The 23,358-nt window shown below is 42.4% G+C and overlaps 2 protein-coding genes across 2 annotated transcripts in view; one reads left to right on the top strand and one right to left on the bottom strand.

Annotated features, from left to right (window-relative positions):
* The window catches only part of GINS4 (GINS complex subunit 4), a 33,195-nt gene extending 29,711 nt beyond the window's left edge, over nucleotides 1–3,484 (bottom strand). Inside the window, exon 1 of the mRNA XM_030202050.1 lies at nucleotides 3,387–3,484. The gene's annotated coding sequence lies outside the window, so the exon portion shown is untranslated. The remainder of the gene's footprint in view (nucleotides 1–3,386) is intronic.
* Nucleotides 3,485–3,491: 7 nt separating this feature from the next.
* Nucleotides 3,492–23,358, top strand: part of CHMP7 (charged multivesicular body protein 7) — a 39,041-nt gene continuing 19,174 nt past the window's right edge. The window contains exons 1-2 of the mRNA XM_030202049.1: nucleotides 3,492–3,955; nucleotides 19,997–20,168. Coding sequence (XP_030057909.1) covers nucleotides 3,666–3,955; nucleotides 19,997–20,168 — 462 coding nt within the window. The 5' untranslated portion in view covers nucleotides 3,492–3,665. The remainder of the gene's footprint in view (nucleotides 3,956–19,996; nucleotides 20,169–23,358) is intronic.

Below are 23,358 nucleotides of genomic sequence, written 5' to 3'. Positions count from 1 at the left end.
AACACTGTACTGACTTGTTGATGGTTGTTTAACCTTCTCTCATTAGTTATGTTTATTCTATTAGAAGCATCTATTGTTCATTGCACATTTGCTGTCAAAGATCTTTTTTTGCTCTTTGTTTTAGGGATATGTATATTGCACTGTATTTTATTGTTCTGCTATCCTGTCAGGTAGTCTGTCCTTCCTCATGCACAAGGAGAGGGGGGAAGAGGGATGATTTAATCAGAAGTGAAACAGCTCAACACCTCTCATATTTATGCAAACTCAACAAAAGGGGATTAAAAAAAAAAAAAAGAAAGAGAGGGGTGGCCATAATGATTCACTGTGACTTAGCACGGCAACTTACCAAGCATAACGAGGATAAGGTGGGACGAATCCTCATGATTACTGGAAGAATTCAGGGACAAGAGGTCTCATTATTAAATTTTATGCCCCCAATAAGAATAACAAAAATATATATATTTTTAAACAGATTAGAGATGTGTTGCATACACATGCTAAGGGGAATGTATTAATAGGGGAGATTTTAATCTAGTTTTAAATCTGTAAATGGATGCCTTACTGTCCAGACTATGTCCTCCTAAAGGGCTTAAAGTTCTTCACAGCTTACTTCAAGATTATAAATTTACAGATTTATGGAGAATATTTCACCCGTGAACTAAGGATTTCTAATTTTACTCTTTGGTGCATGACTAATCATTCTTGAATATTTTATTTTTATTACACAATTTATAGGATGCTATATCATATGCTTAAGTGGTTTACAAATATGACATCCATAAAATCGTATAAAAACAAAGAACAATATCACTATACAAAGAATAATAAAAATAAGATTCAAATTCCAAATAAAACAGGTCAGCCACCAAAGACCTGGATAAAAAAAATAAGCCTTAAGTAATTTTCTAAATGGTCAGTATTCTCAATGGAGAAGGGTAGTTAGTGGGGTTCCCCAGGGCTCTGTGCTGGGACCGCTGCTTTTTAACATATTTATAAATGACCTAGAGATGGGAATAACTAGTGAGGTAATTAAATTTGCTGATGACACAAAGTTATTCAAAGTCGTTAAATCGCGGGAGGATTGTGAAAAATTACAAGCGGACCTTACGAGACTGGGAGGCTGGGCGTCTAAATGGCAGATGACGTTTAATGTGAGCAAGTGCAAAGTGATGCATGTGGGAAAGAGGAACCCGAATTATAGCTACGTCATGCAAGGTTCCACGTTAGGAGTCACAGACCAAGAAAGGGATCTAGGTGTCATCGTTGATGATACGTTGAAACCATCTGCTCAGTGTGCTGCTGCGGCTAAGAAAGCAAATAGAATGTTAGGTATTATTAGGAAAGGAACAGAAAACAAAAATGAGGATGCTATAATGCCTTTGAATCGCTCCATGGTGCGACCGCACCTCGAATATTGTGTTCAATTCTGGTTGCCGCATCTCAAAAAAGATATAGTGGAATTAGAAAAGGTGCAGAGAAAGGCGACGAAAATGATAAAGGGGATGGGGCTTATAGAGAGGGAGGGGAGTACGGGAGGGGAAGGGTTCTTGGGGTAAAAGTAAAAGTTTTTATTGTGCCATGTTGGATGGTTTACTGTTTTTTCTTATTTATTTTATTTGTTGCATTTGTACCCCACATTTTCCCACCTATTTGCAGGCTCAATGTGGCTTACATAGTACCGTCAAAGGCGTTTGCCCAGTCGGTGGATAACAAATACAAAGTTGTATAGTGATCGTATGAGGTATAAGTGGCCGTAATGGCGGTTGGCATTTCCGGGTAACAGGATTATAAACGGTGTTTCGTTAAGGTACATACATACATGGTAGCATACATGTAACATAACATATATGGAACAGATCATGATATATATATACCATGTGCCTACATACATGGTGAAGGAGAATACATTATGGTGTTACATGAGGCTCCTGAGTGGTAGATTGGATTGTAACATATGTTATGTCATCGATTATAGGGAGACCCTATTCGACATAATGTATAAGGTGGTAGTGCTTGATTATTGATAGAAAGAGGTTGAACGGTCATGTGATAAGATTTCGGTTTTATATAGGTCGTGTAAGGTGTTACTATTTGGTCTTTAAGATGGATGTTTATGGTATGCTTTCTTGAAGAGATCTGTTTTCAGTAGCCTTCGGAAGATGTATGAAGCTTATCAACCAACATGTTTTGCTTTTAATAAAGATGAGTAAAACATAAAAAATAAGTTTTGGATGTTACTGAATTCTATTATTCTATCTCACTGTATTTCCAGTTTTGGCACAGTATGAGCCATCACAAGAACAAAATATAAGAAAACCAATGGGCTGCATTAGGGACTTATAGCCCATTTAGTTATGTTTCCACAAACAAGAGATCTGTTTGACAGAAAATATTTTTATTATTTTGACTTATAAACCACTTGTCCTTGAAACATGCTCAAACAGAATAATCCATGTGTGCATCTAAAAGATAAAGTTCTACAAAACATATGTGATTACATGTGCCCCAATGAAAGAAGAGTTTAATTCAACGTCCATTTAATTTAAATATATGCCATGATCTTTGTAACACCATGCTTCCCAAGGCAGAATACAACAACATTTAACATGAACTCAACAGGAAACAGGATATCCTCATTGAAATTTGGCCATCTGTATTGTATATAGTGTATTTATTTAGTTTTTAGTGTAGAAAAATGAGAACAAAATACAGAGTTTAAAATTGCTGTTTCTAGCAGCTATAATAATTTTTAAGTTGTTTTAGTTATATTCAAATGTTATTTGATATTTATATCTACATATGGAAAGCTTTCAAATAAATTAAAAAGCTGCCCAATAACTTAAAAAAAAACTTGTCCTCCACCTTTTAAGGTACTGCCTATCCAATTGAAACAGATGGACCAACAATAAAAAAAAAACAAACGACAACGTGGATGCAGTTCATAGGTTTGCTTGCTTTGTTTTGAGAAAACGGGGATGACGGCTGGGAAGGGGAAACTCAGCCTGTCCAAATTGGCTTACAATGGACTAGATAGGCTCACTTCCACTCCTGGTTATTAAACCAGCCCTTGGACCGAACTGTACTCTGCTCGCCAGCGGCGCGTTCCTGCTGAGAGGGTGCCCGATTCGGTCCGCCTCCCCCCACGGCTCTGGCTCTAAATAGTGAGACCTTAGGGATCATCAGTTATTATGATTTTACTCACGTTCAATTACAAAAGAAAGCTGAAGCCTGACAGCCGTGGCCAAGAAAGGTTTTAGATTTCTTGGACTGCGAGTACAGTTACAAAATTTAAACCCAACCCCCTAAGTACTTGTCATAAAGACTCAAGGCATTATAAATGAAAATACCAGCCAAATTCCGAAAGGAAATCTCCTTTGGCTACTTACCTGTCTTTGAATGAAACCTTATTCCCTTTCCCGCCAACTTCGCCTTTCATTCCAGATCCAGAGCAGCGAATGAGTCACGGACATTTCCGGAACCCGATGATGACGTCAGAGGTGGCGGAAGGCGCAGGCTTTAATGGAGTGGATATAGTCAGCTGTTTGAACGTTTTACTTTTTGTTTTTGTAATGAGCGGTTAGCAACCCTGACAGAGATCCCTCTTTCGAGAGCCTGGGTCCTGGCCTCGCGGTGGCTGGTTGTGGGGGGGATCTGGAGTCCTGAAAATGGCTCAGGAAATGTTGCCTTGCCCTCGGGATAAGCCGGCACAGGTGGCGTTGCCTCCGGAGTGGCATGATGATGAAAGAATGGCCTTCCTCTTCTCGGCCTTCAAGCAGAACCGTGAAGTAAACAGCAGTGATTGGGACAGCAAGATGGCCTTCTGGGTACCGCTGGTGGTGAACCAGAGCCGGCAGAAGGGGGGCTTGTGCTTTATTTTGAAGGAGCTACAGGAAAGCTTTCAACGGAAAGGCAGCACGCCCCTGGGACTGGGCACAGTCATCGAGGAAATGGTCAGGTGGGAGCCCAGTGTAGCTTGTTAGGGGACACTGAGGTGGGCTGATACTGCCCTACTGTGGCCATCATAATACTTTCTTTATTGCTCTGATTTTCGAATGGCTAGATAGTGCCAAGGAAAGGCTACAAATGTATTGACACACATTCAAGTTTTTTTTTGTAAATAAACAAGAAGCTGAACATATCATGGGTTATGCATTTGATATGCTGTCTTTCTGTGGTACAACAAAGGCATTGTATGTATTAAAGTATATGCTTTGGCCCGAAATTAAGTGACTGGATGTTTTAAGGGTCTATAAAGCTACTGTTTCTACTACAAAAAAAAAATCTCTACAAACCTGTGTCACAAAGAAATCTCTGAACAAATACACATTCTCCCACCACCAACAATAAAACTAATATTAATTATTTGACAGTATTATTCAACTAATATAAGAATTAGTTGAATAATACTCTCAAATAATTTTAATGGGAGTGATATTTGAGGTCTGTCGTCAACCCCAAACTATGCTGAATGGGACAGAACTCAGGTAGTTTTGCAAACAAGTATTCAGTGTACACAAAATCAGCTACCAACCTGTACAGACTGGTATTAGGAAGCATCCCGTTACTGCCCACCAGACAAGAATTATAGTGTCAGCTTAATAACAGCCACATAGACTCCTTCCTTTATTCAGGCACTAAGGAAGATCACAAAACCCTGCAAAAACATGCACTATATATATGCAGCAAGCTTGTTGTATCAAACTGAAGTTAACACAACAGAACTCAAAATAGCAGAAACCTGGCCCACAGAAAGGTGGCAGTGCAAATCTTGGAGGATGCTTATTGCAAGTTACAGAATGGGAAACTTGAACTAATTAGACTGCTACAAATCCTTTTTCAGAAAGTATATATCAGGGGCAGTGGGATATCTTTGGTTGGAGGGGCCAAATAAACCAATCTCTGATCCTGCCCCAAGTTCTCTAGTTGCAGTTTCTATGTAAGGCAAAATATTGGTTGGACCACAGCCCCAGTGGCGGCTGGCCTATTCCATTTTAATGTCTATGAGTAGACTTTCAGCAAAGCTCGTTATATATGTTTTTGGAAGTTTGTTCTTTATGCATTCGTACAGATATATTTAACCAAACTTGACAGTGGATACTTTTTTCCCAAAGAAAGGGCATGGGCTACTTTTTGACCCAAAGGGGCTAGTTTTATAAATGATTTTTCATGTGTAAATACAGTTTTATGACTTAAAAGACCTCTTATAAATTTGCCCTGTGTATAAAGTAGCAAGACAGTGGTGTTCTTCTGAGTGATCAGGGTGTAGATCACAGAATCCCCCAGGCCAGCACTGTCCCCAACATGCTATTTTTCATTTGATCCAGTTGGTCCCTTCCTTTGTCAGCAACAGAGCAAACGGCACCATTTATGCAAAAGAGTAGTCTTGCCTTGCAGGGCTTGCAGTGGATACATTGAGTAAAGTGATGTGATAGCCGTGTTAAACCACTTTTAAAGCAAAAATATAGAAAAGAAAATAAGATAATACATTTTTTATTGGACTAACAATATATTTTTTGATTAGCTTGTGACGGTAACCCCCCTTCTTCAGATCAGAAATAAGCAAATGTTGATAAATATCAGAATATATAAGTGAATCCCAAAAGCATTCCAATTTCAGTCTCACAAGAAGAGGCAGGGGTGGGTTAGGTGAGAAACGGGGTGCTGGGTGGATGAGAGATAGAGATGGATTGTAGATAAGAGGGTGACAAAGCAGTAGAATTTTATGGTTTATAATGGGCTAGAAAACAGAGATCTTTAAGTCCTGTCTGGTGGGTGTCAAAATATTTATTATTTTGACTTCAAAGGTCTTACGTTCCTGGATTGTCTTAAAGTTTCCTTTTAGTATTCTTACCACAAAATCATTGATGATCTAGTTTTCTAAAGTGTTGTCCCATAGAGGTGACATCCTGGTTGGCATTGGCATTTTTCATATGATGTCTATGTAGATTAAATCTTGTCTTTAGCATCTGGCTTGTTTCTCCAATATAGCACCCTTCATCACACTTTTTACATTGAATGATATATTGTACATTTGAAGGTGAGCATGTGAAGGGTTCCTTTATGTTGAATATTTTTCCTTTGTGAATGACTGTGGGATCCTGTGAAATGTGTTGACACAGTTTGCAGCTGGATATATTGCAAGGATGTGTGCCAGTTTCTTCTTTTTCAGTTTCTGCTTGCTTTTCTGTAGTCTGTGTTTTAAGTCGGGTGGCTGTCGGAAGGCCAGCACTGGTGGGGATGAGAATATTTCTTTCAGTAGTTCACCCTCCTGGAATAGTGGCTGTAAATCTTTTATGATTCTTCTCAGTTTTTCTAGCTCTGGGTTGTATGTCACTACAAGGTGGATTCTCTCTGTGGCTTTCTTCTCCTTGAACTACCTCTTCACTACCTCTCCACCCTCATCTCCCCCTATGTTCCCGCCCGCAACCTCCACTCACAGGACAAAGCCCTTCTCTCAGTACCCTTCTCCATTACTGCCAACTCCAGGCTCCGCTCATTCTGCCTTGCCTCACCCTTTGCCTGGAATAATCTTCCTTTACCCATACGCCATGCCCCCTCCCTACCCATCTTCAAATCTCTGCTTAAAACTCACCTCTTCAATGCTGCCTTCGGCACCTAACCGCTCGAGAAATATAAAATACCCCAATCTATCCACCCTATCAGATTAACTGTTCACTCGTCCTCTAGATTGTTCACTTGTCTTTAGATTGTTCTCTTGTCTTTTAGATTGTAAGCTCTTTGAGCAGGGACTGTCCTTCTATGTTTGAATTGTACAGCGCTGCGTAACCCTAGTAGCGCTTTTAGAAATGGTTGTTGTTGAACTGCAATAGATTTTACCTGGGTATTTTAAGGGAGGAGGAGGCAACATTCTTGGAGATTATTTTGGGGTTGTAGCCTTTTTGTTTGAAGGATTCAGTCAGGATTTTGAGGTATTTACCTTTGTCTCTTGGGTCAGAGCAGATACGATGGTATCTTGTGGCATTGCTGTGTATAATGGATTTTTTGTTTGTATGTGAAGGTTGGAAGCTGCTGCTGTTGTGTAGGTTTCCTGTATAGAGATGTTTGTATATAGCCATTGCTGATAGACCATGGTGTCCAAAACAAAACGACTTTTTGATTTAGGATTGGTATGGTACGTATTGAAAAAGCTGTGAAATTGTTTTTGTTTCTTCTCCCTCAGTCTAAATCATGAAAATGTCATCAATACACCAGTAGTATTTTATGGGTCTAGTCTGATATATATTCAAACATGTATCTTCCATTTCTGCCATGAAGAGGTTATCTTATTGGGGTGCCATCCTGTTGTCCATTACAGTGCCAGTGATTTGCAGATAGATAGCATTATTAAAGAGGAAATAATTGTGAGTTAGAATACATTTGATTAATTTTGTAATAGTTTCCGGTGAGTATTGGTGGTCCAGGATGGAGGTTTTTAGGAGTTTATCACATGCAGCTATGCCATCTGCATGGGGAATGTTACTGTATAGTGATTCTATATCTATTTTGACCAGAAGGGCACCCAGTGGTAACTGCTTGATGTTTTTTAATTTGCTCAGAAAGTCTGTGATGTCTTGTGTACAGAGGGTTTAAGATGCCCCTCTATATAAGTCCAGATATTTCCTCTGTAAGTGTGCCAGTACCAGATATAATTGGTCTGCCAGGGTTTCCAGGTTTGTGCATTTTGGGTAGCATGTAGAATGTGCCCACAGAAGGATGGTTCGGTATGAGTTTTTTTAGATGTGGCTGTACTTGGCTTTGGAAGTGTTTTGATAAGGTTTTTCAGCTGTTTTGTATAATCCTACCTGGGTTCCTCTGTTAGCTTCCTGTAGTATGTGTTGTCTGAGAGCTGTCTTTGTCCTCCTTCATTGCAGTGGCGTAGCCAAGGCTGGGCCGGGTTGGGCCTAGGTCCACTCACTTTGGCTTCAGGCCCACCCAGTAGCAGCACACCTATGATGTGGCTGGCAGGGATCCCCAAGCTCCACCAGCCCAAAACTCCCAACAACTGTCCCTCCTGCATACCTTGTAAATAGTAGATCTTCACATGCAGCGAGTAGCGACTGATACATACTGTTCACACTGGCCCCACAACCTTCCCTCTGATGTATTCCCATCTATGTGGAAACAATTTTTATTGATGATTTCACATGGTAGCACACTCATTTGATTAAGTACATGACAGGTATGAAATTTGTCAATCTTATGTACAATAATCTTAAGCTGCTATCATCAAATTTTGTTTTGTTACAGTTTCCTCCCCTATCCCCCCTTATTCCTTATTGCCTTTAACATACTCCTTGTGCAAATAAAGAAACGGTATACAGCAATGAACATTAACCTCAAACATTAATTTCCAATAATTATAGCTCATGTTTTGTTCTGTGTTTGATCGCCTTGTTTGATATTATTCCCCCCTCCCACTCATCTCCCTCCCCCCCTTCTCAAAATTCCCACATGCTTCATGGTCTATTCATACACATCCTTTTTACCTTCCTACAATCCTAATATGTGGGGTAAGGTATACTTCCCCATTTTAGTGCTACTTAAAACTCTATCTGCCATTATCCTCGCTGTCTTTATGTTTCCTTTCCAGCCTCACCCAACCAAGATGAACTGAGACTCCTCCACCCTTACTCCTTCTTCTGTTGTGTTGAGAGTTTATTTAACACTGCACTTCTCGCTTTATGGGAAATGCTTTGCAAATACTTGTTCCAAATAGAAACAAACATCTTTCTTTTCTTTGAAGTGCCCTGGGCTGCCCTGGCCTCCCAGAGCAACAGCTCATGAAATCTGTTCCTCCAATACCAGAAGGAGGGTGGTTCCTCTTGTATCCAGTGTCTAAGTATGCATTTTTTCCCCACAGCATATGCCTTGCTTAGTAATAGATCTAAGTTCTTATCTGAGATCCCGTAAGCTGCTCTTTTATTTAAAAGTGCTCCTTTCCAGGATGGGATTATTCTTTGATCAATGATATTCTCAAAGTATTTATGCACTGCCTTTCAAAATGTTTTTACTCTATCACAACTCCAAAATGCATGCAAAAAGGTGTTTCTTCCTCTGTTACATTTAAGACATTGAGCATCGGGTGTCCACCCTGGTCTTGCTGCTTGTGTTTGTGTTATGTATCCCCTGTGTATTATCCTATATTGACTCTCCTGCAGCTCCGCCCCTCCCACTTTTGGGATATCTTTTATCAATTTTGCAAAGTTTACTCCCTTCAATTTATATCCCAATTCTTTACTCCATGCCTCTTTAAGTGCTTCATAATTGTGTGTGTGTGGGGGGGGAGGGGTTGGCAGAGCAACAGCAGTGCTTTATGCAAGCTACATATCGAAACCTGATCATATGCATCCCCCTTTAAAAATTCTCGAAGTTTGTGACCCAATTTTGTGCCCAAAGCCTCTTGGTCTAAACTAAACCAATAGTGATGTAATTGTCTATAAGTGTAATAGTCTTTGTTGGTAAGGGAAAGCCTCTGCTGCAGGTCTTTAAATGTGTGAAAATCTGCTATTTAAAAGGTATGTGGGGGAGGGGGCGATGTTTGAGAGACCATATGGTATGCAGGCAAGAGAGGGAAGACCAAATGACTTGTGGGACAAGGTGGAGTTCTGCCCACCCATCTTGGGCCCAGGCCCACCTAAAATTGGGTGTCTGGCTAAGCCCCTGCTTCATTGTATTTTTGTGTGTCCATAATCACTACAGAGCCTCATTTGTCTGCAGGTTTGATGACAATGTTTTGTTTATTTTGTAGGGTTTTTATGGCCGCTCTTTCTGGTGGAAAAAGTTTGTACAGAATTTTCTTTTGTTTACTGGAAAGTTGTGATTTCACCCTATGCCTGAAACGTTTTATGTGGTTGTCTAATTTATTGTTTTGTCCATCGTGTGGGATAAAATATGTGTTCTTTTGTTTAAAATTGTATTCCAGTCTGTTGGAGTCGCTCTCTTTTTTTTATGGAAATGTACCTTCAAGTGGAGTTTTCTAAAGAATTCTTCCAGGTCTGAGTATAGTTGAATTTCATCTAGTTTGCAGAAGGGGCAAAATGAAAGTTCTTTGGAGAGTGTTTGAGAGGTTTCCTATCCCCATTTGATTTGCACTTTCAATAGTTGGTTAGAGGAGGGTTGCCTGCAGGGCATCTGCTGATTTTTCTGATCTCCTAGGCCCTCACGATCAAAAGCAAACTCCGGCGGTAGAGGCTGTTAACACCATACTAGCTAGTGGCGGAGTTTGCTGCCGACTCATGATCAGAGCCCTTGAGCGCGTGAAACAACACACTCGAGGGCTCTTAGCGCAAGTAGCATGCAAATGCATGCTAATCAGCGCTTAACGCATTCATCCCCAATGATCAGCGTCCAGCGCGCCAAAGATTGGGTCGCTGGCCGCGGCAAAATCTATGCCAGCTCCGAGCTGGCGTTAGGGTTTGCGCCGATCATTGAGGAGGAATGGTGAGCCCTGTCCAGCATGCAGTTGCATGCTGGCAGGCCCCTGTTCCCCCCCCCCCCCAAGGCAAACGCGAACAGGGGGCTGGAGGTCCAAACAGCGCTCTAAAAACAGCGCAGGGCTTTTCTGCATCGATGCTCAGAGATAATGCATGCAAATTTAAGCAGCGCTATTATCTCTGATCAAGGGGTAGAGGTGCGGGAGAATTGTGCCTCAGCATGCGCTCTGCACAATTCTCCCGCACTTGTTTGACAGGTCTGGAGTGTCAAAAGCCCAAACCTGTCAAACACAGGGGCTGGAGGTCCATGGGACCACCAAGACCTGACTACCCCTGCCCCGAGCAAGGCAAAACGGGGGCTGGAGGTCTGGCAGACCTCCAGTCCCCCCGACGATCCCACCCCCCCCCTGTTCAGGGAGGGCTGGTGATCCGGTGGGTCTCCAGCCCCCCGAACCCCCAGAAAATATCAAGTAGCCGCTGCCAGCCAATCCCTCTCCCACCCAGCGACCGACCGACCAACTCCCCCCATCTAGCGTTATCCTACCAATCCCTTGTGGGATTAGAAGTAGTACTAGTAGTGACAACCCCCCAGCCCACCCCAACTCCCCCCCTAGCGTTGTCCTACCAATCCCTGGTGGTCCATGAGGATTAGAAGTAGTACTGACATGGAAAAAGCCTTTGATAGTATATCTTGGCCTTATCTGTTTGAAACTTTGGGCCGCTTTGGAATATCGGGTCCAGTAGTATCTTGGATTGGAGCCCTATATAGTAGCCCTCTGGCCCGCTTGATGGTTAATGGGAAGCTCACTGAAAGGTTTTCTCTGGGCAGGGGTACAAGGCAGGGATGCCCTCTTTCCCCGCTCCTCTTTCTGCTGGCAATTGAGCCACTGGCCATTAAGATCCGTAGTGCGGCACAGATAAGGGGACTCCGAGTACGAAATAAGGAGTTCCGGCTGAATTTATTTGCTGATGATATACTTTTGTATTTGGAGAACGGCCCCAGAGACCTGCCTAGAGCCCTGGAGCTAATAAGAGAGTTTGGAGATTTGTCAGGGTTAAGAGTGAATTGTGCTAAATCGGAGCTACTCTCATTGTCGGGAATAGGGGGAGACCCTGGGATGGAGGGGTTACCAATAACACCAGCTAAAGGAGTGATGAGATACCTGGGGGTCTTCCTTAGCACAGATACAAAGCTTTTCTATAAAAAAAATGTGGTTGACCAAATTGAAAATATTAAGCGACTCTGTGACAAATGGAGAGACCTGCCACTCTCGTTGACAGGTAGAATAGCATTGGTAAAAATGATCCTTCTGCCAAAAATCCTCTATCCCTTGCAAGCAGCCCCTATATGGGTGTTAAGAAAAGAAGAACGACTGTTTCGGTCCATCATCAGGAGTTTTATCTGGAGAGGAAAAGGGGCCAGGATAAGTTATGTTAAACTATCTTTAAAAAAGGAGAGAGGGGGATTAGGCCTCCCAGATCTTCGAATGTATAATGTAGCAGCGCTGATGCGCTTCATCTATGAAGGGATAATAGATCAGCAGCGGTACTTGCCAGAGGGGGGGATGGAATCTTGGAGTAGGCCTTGGTCATTTATCAATCTGATACATGGGTCCCCTAGCGGGGATATTAATATTGCTAGTAGAAGGGAGCTAATAGGGCCTATGCGGAGAGCTTGGGGGTGGTGGAGACGTCAGCAAAAGAAGACACCGGAAGCTTCACCCTTTGTGAGTCTAGTGGGTAATGAAGCGTTCCCACCGGGAATGGGCAGAACGGCGTTTACTACCTGGAGGGATAATGGGTGTAGGATACTGGGGCAACTGTTGGAAACTGACACTGATACCTTTCACACATTTGATAGGGTAAAGGAACAATGGGACTTGACAAATAAAAATCTGTTACAATATCTTCAAATTAGGCACTACTGGTCCTCTCTAAGAACGAAACATGGGGAAGCGTGGACATGGGGACCATTAGATAGAATTCTTCTTAAAATCCCATATCAATGTAATGGGCTATCGACCTGGTATAAAGTGCTGAATGAAAACAGGCGGGAAGAGGAAATGAGGAAACTGATGGCCAAGTGGAATGGGGAATTAGGCACTAGCTACACAGAACCAACATTTCAGAAGCTGTTTGTGACACTTTATGAAATGGTTAAGATAGCGGAGCTGCAGGAAACGCAGTATAAGATTTTGCATAGAGCATTTATATCTAGGGCAAAAGGGAAACAGTTGGGACTCTGGGCAGATGAATGCTGTATCAAATGCCATGGGGCGGGGGGGACGCTGCTGCACTCCTTTTTAGAATGCCCGGCCCTGGCACTGTGGAATGAGGCCCTGCAGGTGCTTGATAGTGTTGTGCAAAGGACCCTGGAATGGGACTACGCAACTTTGCTGCTGGGAGAACAAACCCTTCTAATTCAACAGGGCCTAACACAACCATATAGAAGGCTGGTGTATGTTGTCCTTCTGTTGGTCAAGAAAACGATCTTACAGTTTTGGATTGCCGAAGAGGGGGCATTAGGAGAGGTATGGAAAGCTAAAATGAGGGAGGTTGGCACATTTGAAAGAAGACTTTACTCCAAGGCCAATAAACCAGAGACCCGGAAATATGCCATGCTGTGGGAGGAATGTTTACATGTGCTCGTTTGAAGACAGGAAGGGGGTTGGGAGAAGGAGTGTGTAGGGATGAGAGTGGGGGAGGGGGGACGGTGTGAAAGTTGAGAAGTGGACTGGTTTGCCTGTGGGAGTGCAAGGGTGTATGGCTGAAGGGGATTAATAAAATAAAATGCAATGCGGGTTGTGTTGGACACCTTGGATTGACAGGGTTGTAGATTAAAACCACAAATTGGAGCTTGTAGATTGTATATTGAGCATTACTATGTATACTTTGTGCATACAGCCTGTCATTGTATGAATAAAAATATATTTCAAAAAAAAAAAAGAAGTAGTACTAGTAGTGACAACCCCCTTCCTGGTCCACCCTACCTTTAGTTGGAGGAGGGACGCAGCCTGCCTCCCTCCTCTTCCAGTCAACGACGCGGCAAAATGGTGGCGCCCAGCCCCGCCCATTGCATCCTGGGATGCAATGGGCGGGATACAGACCATATAAGGGAGCGATTCCATTACATGGTCTGTAGCCCCGCCCAGCGGTGGGGGGGGGAGTTGGGGTGGGCTGGGGGGTTGTCACTACTAGTATTACTTATAATCTTCACGGACCACCAGGGATTGGTAGGATAACGCTAGATGGGGGGAGTTGGGGTGGGCTGGAGGTCCACCAGTCCACCGGATCTCCAGCCCTCCCTGAACTTGGGGGGGGGGGGAGATCGTCGGCGGGACTGGAGGTCCGCCAGACCTCCAGCCCCCGTTTTGCCTTGCTCGGGGCAGGGGTAGTCAGGTCTTGGTGGTCCCATGGACCTCCAGCCCCTGTGTTTGACAGGTTTGGGCTTTTGACACTCCAGACCTGTCAAACAAGTGCGGGAGAATTGTGCAGAGCGCATGCTGAGGCACAATTCTCCCGCACCTCTACCCCTTGATCAGAGATAATAGCGCTGCTTAAATTTGCATGCATTATCTCTGAGCATCGATGCAGAAAAGCCCTGCGCTGTTTTTAGAGCGCTGTTTGGAACAGCGCGGGGCTTTTGATCATGAGGACCCTAGTTTGTTTGAATTCTGATTCTCACATACCTCCAATGGATTGTAAAGTGTATCTAAGTTATTTGGGGCTGCAGTGTTACAGCATTGCCTATTCTCCGAGATGAGATGTTTTTTTACTCTGTGTTTCTGCAGGAGAGGTCAGCATTTTTTCTTTTTTGCGCATAGCAGTGCGTTGTTTTTCCATTTGGATTTTTTGCAAGTCCTCGTTTAGTTAGCTCATAAGATAGGGTTGTAGTTCTTCTACGTTCCTTATGATTTCATCTCTTTGTATAAGTTCGTTTAGTTTCTGACTAGTGCGTTTGCAGGGTTTGTCTTCATAGTCAGAATTGTAAGTAGTAGCCAAAGGATTTTTTAACTTCAGTCCTTTTGGGAATGATATCATTCTTGTAGATTATTTACTGTTATTGGAAGAAGAGTAGGACTGAAGAATGGGGGGAAAATGTGAAGGGTCTGCTGTCAGCTGAGGAAAAAGACTAGCAGCAAATGCCAGATTTTTACATGACGGGTAGGGGACCACCTGAATGAGCACATATGCCCCTCCCCCGTGCCTTCACCCATTCTGTTTTTCATGTGCCCCTTGTGCCTTCACCCATTTTCTCTCTCTCTTTCAAATATTTTGGAATTCATTAGGATTTGTCACTCAACCATATAGGAAAGAAACTGATAGAAATGCATTGTTACATTATCGGAGTCATCATCCAATTAAATTGAAGGATAGTATCCCTATGGGTCAATTTCTTAGAATCCGCAGACTATGTACAGAAAAAGGTACATTTGTGCAACAGGCTGAAAATATGAAATAGTGATTTATACAGAGGGAATATCCACCTCGAGTAGTACTTAGAGCATATAAAAGAGCACATAATACACAGAGAAATTGGTCGATGAGTCAGTCTATCCACAGTAAGGATAATAGACTGACCATGTGTGTTACCTTATACTAATGCAGCAGTATATGTAAAAAAATTTATTTGTAAACTTTGGCATATTTTATCTTTATATTCTCAATTTAAGGAAATACCTTGGTTTGCTTGTATGTGTGGCAGTAATTTATGAGATCTATATAAATAATTCCCACCTGAAGCTCACTCCGTGGCAGTGAAGCCCTGAAGTCCTGTAGTGTTCGTAGGCTCTCAGCACCACTCATAGACCCGCCCTCAGCCCCGCCCCCACACATAATTTGCACCTCCAACGTTCTGAAGCTCACTCCGTGCCACTGAAGCCCTGTAGTGTTGGTAACCTCAGCACCACTCATACAGCTGCCCTCAGCCCTGCCCCCCGCACAATACATCACTCGCTACGAGACCCTACTTCACACCACACAGCCACTCACTTGGTCAAGTTTTTACTTTGTCTTCATCTGGAAGGTCTTTAAGATAGATTTTTCTCTAAGTGCTTGAGTTTGCAATTGGTATCTTCAATTCACTAGGGGCCCTGTTTTTACTAAGGTGTGCTAGTGTTTTTAGCACGTGCTAAAACGCTATTGAGCCTATAGTGCGGCTTAGTAAATTGGGCCACACTTTACTCAGGTCTTGGCTTTTTCTATAGCAGGAATGTTAATGTGGAATGCCTTACCTGGTCAGCTTCGCTTAACTACTAGTTTCCAGCAATTTAAGAAACTGTTAAAAACACAGGGTCCTGTTTACTAAGTGGCACTGTAGGCGTGCAAATGTTTGAGCGTGCAGTAAAAATTAGGGTTGTGAGTTCTCGGCCTCTGCTGCTTTTCTTCAATCATCCCCCACCCCTGCTGACCTGTGAGATGTTTCCTGGGCATCTGGAAATAGCCAGGACATGTGCTGGTCTCTCTTTCTCTGTAATTGCTGAGCTGGGGAGAGACTACTGTAGGAATCAGAGGGCTCTTCTAAGTGAGGTACCCAGCCTTAGGGTCAGAGAAGAGAGCTAGTGCTGAGGTCATGCCTGGAGGGGGGAGACTTGGAAGAGAAAATGTGTGTGGGCTACACCTTCACACCAAATTTCAGAATGACCATAATGGACAACTTCCCAGGTATGTCCTGAGGCCTTTATGTTGCAAATTCTCAATGTTAACCAGCTGCTGAAAAAGAGAAGCCATAGTCACAGGAAGGAAACTGATGCTTCTGTTAAGCCAGAGCCATGGAAGGAGGGACTAAGGGAGTGCTTGGTTGATTTGAGAACCACTGCTGGTAAAGGGGGCTTGGGACTAGTGAGTATTAAAGATCCGTTAGTGTGTGTGTGGGGGGGGGGGTTAATCCAGGGCAGGAGGGAGATGCTCGGCAATACTGAGAAGAAAGAAAAGGAGAATTGCTTAGCTGAGGGGTTAGAGTCCATCTCCTAAGGACTTTACAATCTTAAGATACTGACCAGAGGATGAGGAGTGAGAGCGAGAGACTTAATAATATCATTTTTATAGTGCTGCTGAATATATGTAGAACCTTATAATGGTAATACAGATATTTAGGTATGATAAGTTTCAGCCTGAAGATCTTGCAGTCTAAGAAGCTGAGCAGAGCATGTGGAGAGGGAGACAGATAACTACAAACTAGGCTGAGAGATGGGAAGAGACAGCTATAGACTAAGGTAGGCCTGGCAATGACTGATAGTTACCCAGGACACCAACTGCATCCACCCTTCTGGGAGGAAGAGTTGCCGGACCAACTGTGCGGGTGGGCATTGAGAGAGAACTGTGGGGGAGGAGGCACTGCACATGAGAGAATGGGTGAAGGCACAGGGGGCACATTAGAGAGAGAAGATGGGGAAGGCACAGGAGGGCAGAGAGAGAGAAAGAATGGGTGGAGACACAGGGGGGCACATTTAAGAGCGAGAAAGAGAGAATGGATGAAGGCACAAGGGGGCACATTCGAGAGAGAGAGAATGGATGAAGGCGGGGGGCACATTTGAGAGAGAGAATGGGTGAAGGCACAGAAGGGGTCACATGAGAGAGAAGGAGAACAGGTGAAGGCACAGGAGGGGGCACATGTGAGTGAGGGAGAGAATGAGCTCGGGCCCCCTCCAGAGCTGCAGTAATTGTTCAGTGGCTGGTGGGGTAACTGAAACCCTGCCAGCCAGTTCCTCCTCGTACTGCCTCAGGAGCGAGGAAGTCCGCAAAGGTTCTTCCACCCACCAACGTTTGCACTGTCCAAGCATGCTCGGGAAGTGCCAGCATCGGCAGCTGGAGGCACCTCCGCTGACTTCCTCTTTCCTGAGGCAGCACAAGGAAGAAGAGAGCCGCTTTGACAGTGGATTTCTTTGACGGTCGGGGCTTTGGCATCCCCACCAGCAAAGTTATGTGGGGAGGGAGAGGGAATGCAGAAGGGAGAGAAATGTGTGCCCCTCTCCCCCCAATGGACTGCTGGCTATGCCTCACCTTTAACTGCAATTAAAATTTTTAATCGAAATGCTGACCTAGTAATTTTTAATTATTTATGAATCTGTCTAAATGTTTGTTTATAATTTTATTATAGTCTTGTTATGTGCACATATATTTGCTTATGTTCTTTATTCATTTGTCAGTTTGTTTGTTTTTATTTGTTTTGGAAGCCTTTTGTTTGATTTTCATGCATTTTAAACTTTCTATAGTTCTCAGTATACACGTTACACTGGTTACCGGTAAAGGCTAGAATACATTTTAAGTTGTTGCTGTTTGTTTTTAAGCTCTTATATATTACATCTGTTGTTTGAATTTCAGTGCTGTGTATATTTTTGATACCGTTTCACAGTAGTTGCATTATTTGGTTTTAATTTGGTGTTCTCAAGTTTACCTTATTGATTGTTTTTATGCTTATTCTTGGTTATTTTACTATTGTTATGCTGTTAACAAAATTGTAAGTTTTATGTTAAACTGTAACTGCTGTACACTGCCTTGGGTGAATCTCTTCATAAAGGCGGTTAATAAATTCTATTAAATAAATAAATAAATATGGTCTAGCTCCAGAATATCTTCAAGATACAATTTCTCTCTATTCTCCTAGGGTGTTGCGTTCTGCTCAGGAAGTCAAATTTTGCATTCCATCAGTCTCAACTTGTTTGAAATAGATTACTAGACAAAGATCTTTGATTGGCAGGGGCCCTGCTATGTGGAATGAACTGCCGTGTAGTATTCGTAATATTACCTATTAATTACAACTTTAGGAGAACTGTTAAAGGCTGTCTTTTTACACAATATCTGATGGGCATTTAGATTTAAGAATGAATGATTAGTAATGAATATTTAGGAAAGTACACACATATATTTCCGTGTGCCCCTGATAAGTTTGATAGCCACATTTTCAATGATCTGAAGATGACAAATATCCATAGTTCTTAATCCCTGATAAAAGAGCATTACAATGGTTCAGATTCCTAATTACAAAAGCATGGATGTGTTTCCAGTTCTGACGGATGTAACCAGTGTCTTACAGATCTAATTTGACGTAATCTATAGAAGCAGCACTGTATAACAGATGTGATTTGTGCTTGAAAATTAAGCTGATCATCTAAAAGAACACCTAGTATTTTTAATGTAGGAACAACAGGGTATAACTGTACCTTGAGTGAGAAGTGGTGAGCATAAGTTTGAAGGGCCACGATGCAAAACCAGAAGAGCTTTACTTTTCTGAGGATTCAGGACCATTTTATTGGCACAGTCCCAAGTGATTTGTTCTTTTTAGAAATCTCTTGTGAATTGGCATCTTCTCATGTACATTGTGCCAAATACACTTTTTTTTCAAGGTTCTATATGTATTTTATAAAAGGCTCATGTATAGAAGAAAGTGGGATGTTTGACCACGGAAATACAAAACCTGGAGAGATGGATTTTAAAAACACTTGTTTATTGATGAAAAAAAGACTCGACACAACTGTTGTGTTTTGGCTGTTAGGCCTGCATCAGGAGTCTTATGAGTGGCTAAGGCATCACTCAGCTCCTCGGCTTTTTCAATATCCCCTCTGTTCACAGCTTGGTCTATGCTGTTTTCAAGGCCCGACTTTTGAAGTTTCTTGGCAGTCACGGGTGGTTCAAATTTGTCATTTATACCAAAGAACTGTTTGAGCTCATCCAGAGGACTCTCTTTTGGTGGCTCTTGGCTGTCTGTTTCTTCAGCTTTCCTTCTTTTTAATTTATCTTTTCTACGTCGTCGTCTTCTGTGACCCTGGTCTCTAACATTTGCTTGAGTTTTTATTTCAAAATGCTTCTTCTGTAATTGTTGAAATTTCGGACTAGTTTACACAGAATCTCAAGTCTATCCGCTGCTGTCCTGTCAGTCGCTGCTTCCAGCCTGGGGTCTCATGGGCGGAAGTTGAGGCTCACGTGACATTGAAAAAGCCGAGGAGCTGAGTGATGCCTTAGCCATTCATGAGACTCCTGATGCAGGCCTAACGGCCGAAACACAACAGTTGTGTCGAGTTTTTTTTTAATCAATAAACAAGTGTTTTTAAGATCCATCTCTCCAGGTTTTGTATTTCCATGGTCAAACATCCCACTTTCTTCTATACCTGTGTTCTCCCGTGGGGCGTTCGAGTTCTCCGCTTGACTGCGGATCCTTTTATAAAAGGCTCCTCTTTCAGCGAGCCTTTTATAAATTACTGTCATAGTTTTGCACTCATAAACCTAAACACCTGTTTTCTGATCTAGACAGGTGATGCAAAATTATCCTCCATGTTTATTACTTTGACAACACCTGTAAAAATGATCATGCCAATAAAGTTACATGAATCAGAGTATTTATGTAGCTCTTGATGTCATTTCCGTGGCTGATGTTATCTTCAAGCACATAATAATATAGGAGATGACAGCAGATAAAGGCTGGTTTTCTCACTCAGTTAACTGACAAGATTGTTTCTTAATATGCAGGAGGTTTGTACAGATGTTGCGTTCATATTTTTGTTTTTTGTTAATGTAGGTAAGATTATGATTGTTTTGGCTTTTTTCTCTTTTACACCGTTCTTTAGACAAAAAAAGCTGCAGAGGGAGTCGGAATTTGTGGCAGGCATCAACAGTGGCTGGATCTCCTGGGGCATGGGGCTCTTTCTGGTAAAGCCCCTAAAGTGGACACTGTCAACTGTGCTAGGCGAGAGTAAAATCCCTGTCAATGAGGTGTTTATAGTTACTGAACTCCTGAAGGTAGGTGCTGTTTTGCTTCACAGGTGTAATGTCCTATTGTGGGAGTGGAGGAGTGGCCTAGTGGTTAGGGTGGTGGACATTGGTCCTGGGGAACTGAGGAACTGTGTTCGATTCCCACTTCAGGCACAGGCAGCTCCTTGTGACTCTGGGCAAGTCACTTAACCCTCCATTGCCCCGTGTAAGCCGCATTGAGCCTGCCATGAGTGGGAAAGCGCAGGGTACAAATGTAACAAAAATAAAATAGATACTATTGGAGATTCTACATGGAATGTTGCTACTATTGGCGATTCTACATGGAATGTTGCTATTCCACTAGCAACATTCCATGTAGAAGGCTGCGCAGGCTTCTGTTTCTGTGAGTCTGACGTCCTGCACGTACGTGCAGGACGTCAGACTCACAGAAGCAGAAGCCTGCGCGGCCACATTGGTGAAATAGCAACATTCCATGTAGAATCTCAAATAGTAGCAACAGTGGAGGAGTGGCCTAGTGGTTAGGGTGGTGGACTTTGGTCCTGAGGAACTGAGTTCAATTCCCACTTCAGGCACAGGCAGCTCCTTGTGACTCTGGGCAAGTCACTTAACCCTCCATTGCCCCATGTAAGCCGCATTGAGCCTGCCATGAGTGGGAAAGCGCGGGGTACAAATGTAACAAAAAAAAAAATTGAGTCGCTACAAAGCAGGTATAGAAAAACACTTGTCAGTATCTGCTGTAGATGAAATATAAATATATATAGTGTTGCATTGTGTACGTCTAGTAGCGCCATAAAAATGATAAAAAGTAGTAGAATATCAAGAGGTGCTGCAGGGCAGAGGACGCTTATAAAATTTAGTACCCACCTGATTTAGAGTATTCTGAATTTGAAAACACTCTTTAACTAGACAAGTTGGTAGAAGTGCACAGAAGTTCAGAGAAAACCAAAATGGAGAAATTCCTTCCCCTGCAAGCAAGATATTGCTATTGGGAATCTCATGTTTAACAAACCAATGGTAGAATTAAACTTTGTCTTTTGGCAAAATCATCATTGTGAAATCATGTGTAATGATGTTTGAAATGGATGTGGTTTCAGAAAGGTAATTGGTCCCAAAATATGGAATGACTTCTCACTGAATTTGCGAACAACGAAGAATATGGATTCTTTAAAAAAAAAAAAAAAAAAGAACTGAAAGCCTATACTATTTTCTGTCTAGTACAACCACAAGAGCCTTCTGTGGTGGGGTGGGGGGGGGGGAGGGGCACAACCTGGAGCACTCCCCAAGTAGCTCTGTTCTCTGCAGTGTGTGTCCAAGAAAGTCGTGAAGAAGCTTGCTCTGTGATGCAGGGAACAGGGGAATGAAAAATGGAACACACTGATCTGTTGACCTGACCTGTAGTTGTACATCTATTTGGACCTCTTGGAATGACTTCTTTGAATGCTCCAATAGGCTAAACGTGTTGGTGGGGGGGTGAGGAGAGAAGGCTGTCAGGTTATGGTGGTTTGAGAAGAGGGGAATGAGGTTGGGGGGCAATGACAGTAGTGTTCTTTGCATCACCTACTCATTAATCCACCTGCTATCACTGAGCATTAAGTTATCAGTTTATTTTGATGACTGGGGATGCTTGGGGACCCTTTAGACGTAGAGATGCCAACTTTTTTCCATCCAGCAGGTAAACTGAAAGGAGTAAAGAATAATGTTGTGCCCTAAGATGAATAATTATGTCATAATAACAGCACTAGGGAAACCAAGCAATGCTTTTCTTATAATATGTCAGACAAGTAACTCCCTGGAGCCCATCAGGGAGATTGTTATTGCAAAAAGCAGCATGTAATCTGCAAGAAAAGCAAAACGATTAGAGCAGGAGAGGCTGTGAGAAAACAGAATGGTACAAAGGGAAAAGTTTATGTGCAGTTACTTGAGTATTTATTGATTTGTATCCTCCTAGGCCTCTTCCATCTCCCAAACTCTAGACACAAGTGTCGCACTGAAACATTATGTCGCGCACAAGAGCAACACTTAACCTGTGAGGAAGACAAGTTCAGAACAAAAACATAAGAAAATCCCTGATAAATAAGAATTATTTATATAAAACTTCCTTATTCTAAATAGAAAGTTTGATATAGTTAACCTTTTCCATAGCAACCACTTTGTTGGCTACAGTGGCATTGGCTCCTGATAAAAACTGGATAATGAAGATGTTCTTTAAAAATAAAGGAAAGACCTTTAAAGGTCTAAAAATTCAAATATTCCCGGACATATCAAGAGATACCCAGAAAAGACAGCAACAATTCCTCCAGATGAAAACGAGTGCTTCAGATGGGAGCTACTTTTTTCCTAAGATACCCCTGCAAATGCGTGGTTAAATACCAGTCTTTTAAATAGGTTTATTATGAACCCTTTCAGCTTGCTGCTTTCATAACATCAAAAAGCTCTAGTTAATGTAATAAGGAATTGGTTCACGTCTGATTACAAATGTGTTTAAAAATGTCCTAAATCTCCACTGTTTAGGAATCTTGGACTGTTATTGTGGACTTGAGATTGATTAGAGATAATAGAGTTTATTCTTTTCTTTCCCAGTTTAATTTTCTAAGATAACCAATCTTTTCTGTACAAGTAATGCAATGTCTTGTATAAAAATAGAAATGCTTATAATAATTTTTTTTAACCTTTTCATGTCCCTTGTTGCCGTATGGCAACTGAAATAAGTTTTTTATTTTTTGTTACATTTGTACCCTGCGCTTTCCCACTCTTGGCAGGCTCAATGTGGCTTACATATTGTATACAGGTACTTATTTGTACCTGGGGCAATGGAGGGTTAAGTGACTTGCCCAGAGTCACAAGGAGCTGCCTGTGCCTGAAGTGGGAATCGAACTCAGTTCCTCAGTTCCCCAGGACCAGAGTCCACCACCCTAACCACTAGGCCACTCCTCCACTCCAATGTTAAGCATTTATGGGCATGAAAGGGTTAAATATTGGAGTGAGGAAAAGAAATATGTGTTCATAATAGCAAGGTTGCAGATACAAATGGGATCATCTATATATATAAAACTCACCCTCAACGTTCTATTTTCACTGATGTCACTGAAGCCAGGTTCGTAAGTTCGAAGCTCTGAAGCCACAGAAAATCACAGTCTCCAGGCCCCGCCCTCGCGTCAAACGTTATGACGTTGAGGGCGGAGCACATTCTCACCTCCAGAAAACCTTGCTAGCGCCC

This window comes from Microcaecilia unicolor, chromosome 4, assembly GCF_901765095.1.
Source record: "Microcaecilia unicolor chromosome 4, aMicUni1.1, whole genome shotgun sequence".
Taxonomy (NCBI): domain Eukaryota; kingdom Metazoa; phylum Chordata; class Amphibia; order Gymnophiona; family Siphonopidae; genus Microcaecilia; species Microcaecilia unicolor.
This window is presented reverse-complemented; position numbering and strand designations above follow the sequence as displayed.